Genomic DNA, 10,924 nt, shown 5'->3' with positions numbered 1-10,924 from the left:
AAATAGTCAAATTGATGGAGCTGATATTTAGAGAAGCCTTTTGAAAGTAATCGGTATAAGCACAGTTATTAAACACAATATTTATTGAAATTCCATGGGAAAAGTATATACATTGAAAATGGAGGAAAAGGGGCACTTTTAGAGTTAATAAAGGAATAAGAAATTGGGAAGAAGACTCATAAGAAATTGAGAGAGAAAGCTAATTGAACATTTGCCATAGAAAATAAGGGAAGAAAGCTTTAAAAGAAGAATGAATGGGTGAGGAGGGCAAATGTCAAGGAAGGTTCAAACAAACCAAATAACTGACAAAAAACAAAATAAAAAACCAAGAAGGTTTTTCTCAGTTTTGTTTTTGTGTTTTTTAATTTGACTATCTGGAAATCACTAATGACTTTGTGACTATGCCCTGACCACCATGGATAAAAGGTCTTGGGTTCTGGGAATGATCAGTAGCTAAGACAATGGAATAAGAGAAGCAATCTGAGGTTATGTAATTATAGGACCACTGGAAGCTATCAACTAGATTAGACAATTTTATCTAGAATACCAGGGCAGTATGGCCTCTGAAGGGGCTATAATCATTTCTCATCTTGGAAACATTCTGTTTTTAGGAATGCAAACTCATTAAAAAATAATTATTATTACTAAAATTCCTTTAACAAAAATTTGGACCCTTTGGTAAGTAAGAAAATAACAATTTAAAGTAATTTTAAGACTTTACATTATTCTGTTATGTGGAAATAATATCACCTGTCATTGTTTACCAATTGCACTGCTGAGGGTATAAAAACATTCGGGGAAGGTAGAGATGGTCACACTCAGGAAATTCCTCTTCAGCACCAAATCAGATCTCTAATACTTGACACCATGAGCTACTATGCCAACTATTGCAAAGGCCTGGGCTTCAGCTGTGGAGGATTTGGTGGCCTGGGCTATGGTCATGGCTGTGGATGCAGCAGCTTCTCCAGACTGGGCCATGGCTGTAGCCATGGAGGATACAGATATGGCTGCTACTGCCCATCATGCTATGGAGGATATAGTTTTTCTGGCTTATACTAAAAACTTGTAGATCCTCAGACTCTTTCTATTCCCATGCTGTTACTCATATCTTTCAGTGATGTGAACATTTTTCTCAAAGTTTAGAAAATATTAATAATTTTTTGGCTTCCTGCTCCAAAGGAACTAGTTTCTTCCTCTGGAAGAACCTGGAATCTTTCTATTGATTTTTATTTAGTCACTAACATCAGCTGTGACCAAGTGTAACCTGTATTTTAAATTTTTTAATGAACATATTTAACTGGCATAGGGAGCATGGCTGTATCAATTCATTTTAGTACATTTCTAACGGGTATATGGGATTTCAATCAGGATGTTACTCTCCTTTTCTTTGAATTGGTGTTTTGACTCAACAATGTTTGATTCAATAATGAATTTGATTCAACAAATGTTCACTTCATGTCTCCATGTCCTGAGCATTGTTTTGAGTCTTGAGGATATGGGAGAATAAGATGGACTAAACTCCTGTATACTTTCATGTGTCCCATCTTTCATTTGTTTCCAGGGTATTTTGTGTGTGATTTCATTTTTATAAAATCATCTGTACACTATTATTTCTATTACTTAAAGAATGATAACATTGCAAACTTTATTCCAATAGTCATCATTTTTACTCTCAGGTTTATTATGGCATGGTAAATCTATGGTGACCAAAGAAAACATTTTTAAAATAGAACATTAAGCTGATACAAAATAATATTTATAGTAATATGAAAGGTACAAAGGGTGCATTAAAAACATTCCTGTACACAACAATGAATTTTCAAATTTCTAATGTTCTTTATATATAATCAGGTCAATTTTATCTTGAAAGAAATACATTTTATATATATACATATATATGTATACAAGTCTACTCTGCTTCCTTGAAAAGTTAACTGATTTAATTGGGTTTCCTGTTTCCCTACCTATAGAGTGAGGGTCTTACTTCTCAAAAGGTATTTTTTCTCAAAAGTAAGCATTAGGACTGTCTAAATTTAAAACTCCTGGAGTGCATTTACCAGTTTAGTTTCCTGGGGTATACTCTTAGATAATTTGTTTTAATAGATTTGTTTAGATCCTCAGACTTTCTATTAGTCAAAACTTTCTTGGCAAATCACTGTTTTAGATGGTATCCAAGATCTTTTCAATTTCTTATGCTATAGCAATGCTTGATATCACTTTCTACCCTCATCCTCTTCCCATGAACAACATTTTTGTGGTAGCTTTCAGATGCTTTGCGTCTCAAAGAGCATGTTTTGTAAAAGCTAGTACAATGACTTGGTACACATGGAAGAAGATCTGGGGAGATCTGATATGACAATTACATTAAAAGACAAAATAATAAACTGAAGTTTCTCATCATGTTGCTCTGGGTAGTTCATGGAGTGTTTATTTCAAACAATTTCTTCATAAAGATGGAAATAAAACTGTTCAGTTTATATTATGTTTTCTTGTTTAAGTGCCTTTTTCTACAAGATGGTTATTTGATGAGCTTTTGGAGGCATTTGTCTGAAACTTAATTTTAACATTCACATGCTTATTGGGGAAACTGGGCTCCTGGTGAATTTGCAAATCACTTACTTTTTTTTTTTTTTTTTCGGTATGTGGGCCTCTCACTTCTGTGGCCTCTCCCGTTTTGGAGCACAGGCGCTCTGGACGCGCAGGCTCAGCGGCCATGGCTCACGGGCCCAGCCGCTCTGCGGGCATGTGGGATCTTCCCGGACCGGGGCACGAACCTGCGTCCCCTGCATCAGCAGGCGGACTCTCAAACACTGCGCCACCAGGGAAGCCCGCAAATCATTTACTTTTAATCTTTTTAGTAAAGTAAAATTGGAAATAAAACTGGCAAAATAATTTCTCATTATTCAACCAGACTTCATGTTACTGCTGATCATTTTCTTTCAAGTACAAAATTAAGGAAATCACCTTTAATAAAATAAACAAGCATTTTCTCTTGACCTTTAGATGCTGAAAAATGTATGCTGTCTCTTAACTTAATAGTTAAGTGTGTCAAATTGTTGTGAAATAAAATTGTACCTTTTTTTATTAAGACAGTGAATTTGGATCTAAAAACAAGCTATTCCATGTTTATTCCCTGGATTGGAGAAATATGGAACATTTTTGTTAGTGCCTTTCATAGTAATTGTGGATTGGTGAGATGGACAATTAATATCTCTATTATAGTGCAGGCTTTGAGGTCAGGGTCTATATGAACCCCTTGTATTAATATACTACCCAACACAGAGAGGTGCTTAATTAATATTTGTTAAAATATATATATATAATAAAATTTTGTGATCCAAATAATTTACTCAATAGGATCTCGAATGACAGAATTAAAGTACTAGCTGAAGAATGAGCAAGGCATTGACAATTGATTTCCAACATCCTGTTTAGAAACCAAATTGTATTTTTAACTGAATATTTTGATTCTTAAAAGTTGATTTTTGATATATTCCCTTCAGATAATTTGAATCAGGAGTGAAGTGATATAAATCAAACTAAAGCCTCTTTGTTTGTTTATATAACTTTAAGAAAACCTTAAGGCTAAGGCCTTTCATAAATGATTATGAAGTTGCAAAATTCTACTTCCAAAAGCAAAATATATTTATAAAAAGAAGAAAATAATATTTCTCAGCAAAAATCAGAGAGCTATTGTTAGGGTCAGAGGAAGATATGCATGTGAAAGTGTTTTCAAATTACTAATTTTTATAAATAAATTATTTTGCAAAAGCCTTTTTGGTGTAGCTTATTCAGAAAAATACATAAATGTTTAAAAAATTTTGTATTAAGTATATCTTTCAAATGAAATTCTGCTACCTTTAAAAATGAAAATTCTGATCTCTAGATTTCCTAGTAGGTCAAAGAGATTTGCTCTTTATCATATGTGTTTCACCTTGGGTTAATCCTGTGTCTGAGAGTTCCTGCAGGAAGTGATATAATTGGTGCCTTTTTAGGACATTTCACATTAGAAGATCAAAAGGTCAAAGATTTGAGGGCTTACTTACAGATGTCTTAGATAGATGAAGCTTTATAATGTTGACATGTCTACCATTTAAGGAAAAAAGGACATTCATTTCATTTGTGAAATAACTGATGCATAATTTAAATTTACATTTTGTAGTTTGAATGTAAAAATGTTTCCTGTTGACCCACAGCAATAAAACTGTTGTTTGGTATTATCTTTCTAGTATTAATAATTAATATCTACTAAATAATTCAAATCCTGTCTCCTTGATGTTTTTATTATAAAATGAAATTTGGAGCTGTGGTCCAATAAGTAGACAACTATCAGAGGAAACCTAATTATCCTTAATGACACTGATTTTTTTCACTGAATCAAGGAGAAACTTGATTATGGCCGAACTTTTAAGCAACTCGATTTTAGTAGGAAAAAAATAAATTGTTCAAACTCTTAATGGAGTAGAGTGAAGTGGAAAAGTGGTATACTTGGGGATTTTGAACAAGCATCACCAACATTCTTTCAATCTTAAAAACTGGAAAATTTGCTCTAGTTTCCTATGATATTGACTTCATCCAGTGAAGAGTGTACCCATTATTTTGAATAGAAATGAGATATGATACCTGGCTAGAGGTTTTTACAGATATCAGTCATCTTATGTGTAGTCTTTGATGATACTACATTCATTGTCAGCATAGACACAAAGTATTTCATTGGAATCTGTGTCAACAGTCTTAAATTTAGAAGACAAAAGATTAATGAGATTTTATTCATGTCATTGAGCCATGGAATGAGAATTATGCAAGTCTGGTTTTGTTGTCACATCCTTTTCTGAGGTATATAAGAGTCTATGGGCAGATAATAAAATTCATACCTGAAAAACAACATTCATATTACATATCTATATAGATATATAGATATATATATGTATATATATCTCCAACCCTAGCAACTACTATGGTGGCCTGAGCTATGGCTGTGCCTGTGGTGGCTTTAGAGGCTTAGGGCTTAGGATATGGCCTTGGAGACTATGACTATTGTTCTAGTTAGGGAGGCTATAGATACAGCTGTTGCCACCCCTTGTGCTATGAAGGATATCAATTCTCTGGCTTCTATTGAAAAAGAAAAAAGATTGGTGCTTTGGAACTTTAGAATCCTAATACAACCCTACTGTTTGTTCTTCTTTCAAGTCTTTCTCTTTCCATCAAAATTCAGATGCTGGTCTGACCACCTGAGGTAACTCAGAGTTCAGCAAGAAGGGAGAACACTGATTTGACAAAGATTTTCTTAGACTGTTTATAATATGTGACTGTGTTTTATTTTTCTTTCTCATAAGCCATAATAGGATAATGGTGAGAGAGATTATTGGTCTTCATTTACCTGAAGATTTATATAGAATTAGTTGAAAGATGATTGAACTAAAGGAAAACCAAAGACTGAAGGGAAGCCCTTTACAGGTGCTTTTGAGATTAAGCTGCTCTGAACCATAACATGAGCTCGATAAATATCTGTTGCATAAAAGAAATGATTAGTGAGAAAGGGGGAGATAATTAAAATGTCTGACCTACTATGTGTGAGATATTTTGCAAGGTGTTTTATATAATTTTTATTGTTTGATTTTCATAATACTTCAAAAAATAGGAAGTGAAGTATAAAAAGTTTCTTTTTAAAAGTATAAAAAATCTTCAAACAACTTTAAAAAGTAGCTAGAATATTGGGAAAAATACAGATCTGTGAGCAAAGAGACTTGGATTTATATCCTCTCTTTACTACTGACTAATTGTATGATATAAGGCAAGTTTCTTAACTTTTTTGATATATTTTTAATTATTCAAATCTGATGATCATTTTTATTTTAAAATTCTGTTTTAAAATAAACCTACCCTACACTACACACACATGCATGCAAGCAAATTAGTATATTATGGTGCATAAGACACAGTAGGTGATTGTATTAATTTCCTAGGACTGCTGTAAAAAGTACCAGTGCTTGGGTGTCTTAAAACAAGAGAAATTTATTTTTTCACAGTTTTGGAGGCTAGAAATCCAAAATCAAGGTGTCAACAAGACCACACTCCCTCTGAAACCTGCAGGAGAATCATTTCTTGCCTCTTCCTAGTTTCTGGTGGTGTGCTAGCAGCTCTTGGTGTCCCTTGTTTGCATCTGTATAGCTCCAGTCTCTCCCTGCATCATCACATGGTGCTCTCCCTCTGTGTTTCTACATCTTCTTCTATAAATGTCTGTCTCTGTGTCCAAATTTCCCCTTCTAATCGGGACAACAGTCATTACATAATAGCATTGAATTAGGGCCCACCCTAATGATCTTGACTTCATCTCAAGATGGTTAAGTCTGCAAAAGACCCAATTTTCAAATAAAGTCACTTCCACAGGTATGAAGGGGCAGGTTACATCTTGAATATATCTTTGGGCGGGGGGCAAAGTTTAACCAAGAATAGTGATCAATATTCTGTTTAACATTATTTTATTTAGATCATGTAATTAATAGGTGATTGAATGGAAACAGATAATTCAACATAAGACTTTTGATTTCAGTCTTAAAATTCTTTCCACAATTCTAAGCATCTCTTCCTATAACTGAAAGACATTTAAGAAGAGAAAATGATGACTTTGATTTAGAATAGGGTGTGTTTAAACTGACAATTAGACAGCCATTTATAACTGCCCATTAGAGAGCTTGTGGTTTAATTTATAGCCTCTCATAAGTATGTACAGTGAAACAGCCTCATCAGCAAAAGCAGAGGTATTAGTCCAAGGCAGCTTATAATTGATTTCAGAGAACGGGTTTGTGATTTTTCACCAGTTGTTCAAATTAATGATGTAAATCAAGATCGTTCCCCAAATTTTCATTGCCAAAAAGTTTTCAGCTTTTTTAGATTATGTATGCTTTTCTCCACATCTTTCTTCACCTACCCTATGTAGACAATCTTATCAAACTAAATCCTTAGCTCCTAACATCATGAGCTACAATAGAAATTACTAAGGAGTTCTGGGTTATGAGTGTAGAGATGGATGTGGCAGCTTCTGTAGACTGGTATATGGATGTGCCTCTGTGTATGGTGGCTATCATACAATTTGTGGTTTGTTCTCTGGCTTCTACAGAATTACTGTCATTATTATCTGATAACTGGTTACCAGAAGCAGACTTGACAGAGTAAACTGCAGACTACAAGGTCACCATTAGCCTGATAGATTCAAATTCTGGCCCACTGCTCCCTAACTCTGTGAACTTGAGCAAGTTAATCTCTATATGCTTTCATTTTCCCCTCTGCAAATTGTGTCCAGTGCCTGTCTCATATGGTTTTGACAGTTAACTAGAGGTGGCTCCTAATCATGGAATTGTGATGTTTAGCTGAGCTGTTTATTTTAAATAAAAATGTGATGTTTATAGGACTTAGCAATAAATGACCATTATGTTTCATTTTGCAAAAGCAAACATGGCTTTTGCTTACATTCATTTATTTCAACAGATTATTTTCATTTTTTTACTCCTGCCAAAATGAGCTACTAAGAGCAATTATGGTGGTCTCTTGGGCTATGGCTGTGGATATGAAAGCTTAGAGACCTGGACCATTCTTTTGCTGGCTACAGCTATAGCTCTGGGTGAATGTGACTATAACTGCTGCTGCCAACCTTGTAAGATAGAATTGTTAGGTTAACAGCTTCTATTGAAGGACCACCATATAATAAATGTGATATTTTAAGTGAGTATCTAACTTCAGTTTGTATCCAAGAATCAGTCAAATGGCTCAACAGAAAATAGAGACAGATGGTTTGAAAGTGTGAATGTGGATTTTCAAAGATTGTTTTTTTATTTTTTATAAATTTATTTATTTAATTTATTTATTTTTGGCTGCATTGGGTCTTTGATGCTGCTCATGGGCTTTCTCTAGTTGCAGTGAGTGGGGCTTACTCTTCATTGCAGTGTGCAGGCTTCTCATTGTGGTGGCTTCTCTTGTGGAGCACAGGCTCTAGGCATGTGGACTTCAGTAGTTGTGGCATGTGGGCTAAGTAGTTGTGGCTTTCGGGCTCTAGAGTGCAGGTTCAGTTGTTGTGGAGCACGGGCTTAGTTGATCTGCGGCATGTGGGATCTTCCCAGACCAGAGATCCAACCTGTGTCCCCTGCATTGGCAGGTGGATTCTTAACCACTACACCACCAGGGAAGCCCCAGATTATTTATTTTGGGAGAAATATATTAGTGTCCTGTGAGTCCACTTCTGGAAGGGAAATAGGGTATTCTCTCTCCCTTACTTGAATGAGCAGGATATTAAAACCACTTATAATGCACTATATTATTTTTCTTCAGTTATGTGCACAATAAATAAAGGTCTGACACTTATCTGTGGACTAACTCTAATGGGTAAGAGATTTCTGATTTTAGTCTGGCTCCTCTGATAATGTGACTAAAGGAAAGGAGGCTACTTTTGCATCAAGCAATAATACTGGAAACCATCAGGAAAAGAATACATGTGTAATTTATAAAATCCAAGTAAGAACTCATTGATGGAACCAACGTGGAACCACTTTTTGCTGCAGCCAAGAGTACCATTTGGCATGCAATATTAGACTCTAATGTCATATTAATAGTGGCTTTATAAATACATACTGATTTATATACTTCTGCATAAGTTTTTCCTTTGAGGTACTAAATAGATATGTAGCTAGTGTGTTTGATTTTTTTCTGTAATCATAATTTTTCTACAATTTTGGAATGCTTTCAGTGATGAAGCTATGTTTTTCTAGTGAGGGTAAATTTGGTGTTTAAAAATATTTACAACTAACTTAGGTACACAAATATTCATAGCAGCTTTATTTTTGGTTGCCCAATGATGGAACAACCTAAATATCCTTCAAATGGTGAATAAACTGTGACACATACATGCAATGGAATTCTACTTACAGTAAAAAGAAAAGATTCAATAAATTGCACAAACCTCAAAGTCATAATTTTGGATGAGAAAAGCAAATCTTAAGAAATTGCATAGCATACGAGTCCTCTTATTTGAGATTCTCTAAATGTAAAAGCTATAGTGATAATAAACAGAGTAGTTGTTGACAAGGAATATGGTCAGGAAGATGATGTCACTATAAAGCTATAGTACAAGGGAGTTTTGAGAGTAATGGAGCTGTTCTGTATCTTTATTGTGGTTGTGGTTATACAAATATGTACATGTACAAAGACTCAGATCTACACACCAAAATAAAACAAAATACTTTTAATATATGATAATTTAATGAAAGTTAAATTAAAAATAATTAAATTTTTAGGCTCCTGATTTTAGTTTAGAGATGTAGAAGGATAGAAAGTGAGAAACTATGAAAACCAAAGTTTTCTTGACCTATTAGAGACTAAAGTTGTAAGTCAAATGACCATCCTGAAATTTAGAGATAGGTGTCTTTGGAGAGAAACAAGCTCCAAGAATTTTCATCCCTTGGGAAGATACCACAGGATGCATTTAAGTCAGTAGAAGATTAAATCAGATGTTTTGACTAAGGCCAAGTGTGGGCTAGGTTGAGAGTATGAAGTTTGGGATGTCACATTCATAGGGGGTTCAAACAATGTTGCTTGTTTTTCTTTCAGGAATTTCATGATAATTACAGAGAACTATGGAGAATCCATAGAAAGGATTCTCCCTTCCTCCTCCTGCTCCCCCTCCCTATGGTGTTGCCTGGGGAAGGGGGAACAGCAGATGAATAAAAGGCTTAACCTGTAGGTAGAAGAACAAGGAGGTTTATACTCTGAGCACACTAGTGGAACATCATTGTAACCAGAAGAACATGAAGACATCACCAAAATCTTACCCCCAAACTTTTTTTTTTAAATCACCCCTAGGTAAAAGAGAAAATCCTCAATCTTCAAGGGGAGGTACTTCAAACCCATAGCTAAAGGACATTTGTGGATAACCACTGCATGCAGGAGAAAAGAATGGAAACAATTAAAAAAAGAAGCTTCACATCTAAAGAAGGATAAAACTCTTCTGAAGGCCACACCCTTGAAACTCCAAAATCTGTCAGTAATTAAAACATCAGTCTCACTCTTTTTCATCACTCCCCCAGCCACACTAACAAAACTTGAGTACAAATAACAGTGGAATACAGCTGAAAGAAATGAAAGGAACAGATACTCTAAAGACCAGCACACATGGAATACACAAGTCCAAATGTTGGCACAAATAGAAGGAATTTGAAGTCTCTGGTGCCATTATCAATAACAAGTATTCACTCTGGTTACTAGAGCAACAAAAAATATGTTCAAACACAGGTCTAAACTGGCCTATATTAACACAAATCTACGCGTTAAAGGCCTTAAAGGAAACAAGTTTATCTCCAAGAATCCTACATTTACCACAGTATCTTCAATCCTGTGCAATATGTCCAGCTTTTGGTAAAAAGCTACTAGGCATACCAAAGGGAAAGAAAAATTACAATCTTGAAAGAGAAAGCAATCATCAGAACAAGACACAGTTATCACACAGGTGTGGAAATTATCAGAGAGGAAATATAAAGTAATGATTAATATGTAAAAGGAAGTAATGGAAAAGGTGGACAAAATGCAAGATCAGAGAGGTACTTTCAGTATGGAAATAGAAAATATAAGAATCAAATGGAAATGCTAGAAATAAAAAATATACAACAGAAATGAAGACTACCTTTGACATACTTGTAAGCAGACTCAACACAGCTGAGGAAAGAATCAATGAGCTAGAAGAGAATGTAACCAAATCTAAAAATACTGAACTGCACATAGAAAAAAGGTAAAAAAGAAAAAAAAGAATAGAGACTCTAAGACCTGTGGGACAATATTAAATGGTGTAACATGCACATAACTGGAAACCCAGAAGAAGAGAGAATGAGGCAAAAGAAATATTTGATAAAATAATGGATGAGACATTTTCAAAGTTAGT

The 10,924-nt window shown here is 34.5% G+C and overlaps 1 protein-coding gene across 1 annotated transcript; it reads left to right on the top strand.

Annotated features, from left to right (window-relative positions):
• Positions 1 to 867: 867 nt before the first annotated feature.
• LOC116752744 (keratin-associated protein 19-7-like) lies at positions 868 to 1,059 on the top strand. Its single transcript, XM_032629508.1, has one exon. The coding sequence runs from the start codon at positions 868 to 870 to the stop codon at positions 1,057 to 1,059; it is 192 nt and encodes a 63-aa protein (XP_032485399.1).
• Positions 1,060 to 10,924: the final 9,865 nt, after the last annotated feature.

The sequence above is a fragment of the Phocoena sinus genome, chromosome 4, assembly GCF_008692025.1.
Source record: "Phocoena sinus isolate mPhoSin1 chromosome 4, mPhoSin1.pri, whole genome shotgun sequence".
Classification (NCBI taxonomy): Eukaryota; Metazoa; Chordata; class Mammalia; order Artiodactyla; family Phocoenidae; genus Phocoena; species Phocoena sinus.
The sequence above is the reverse complement of the archived record's forward strand: the minus strand, read 5'-3'. Positions and strand labels throughout refer to the sequence as shown.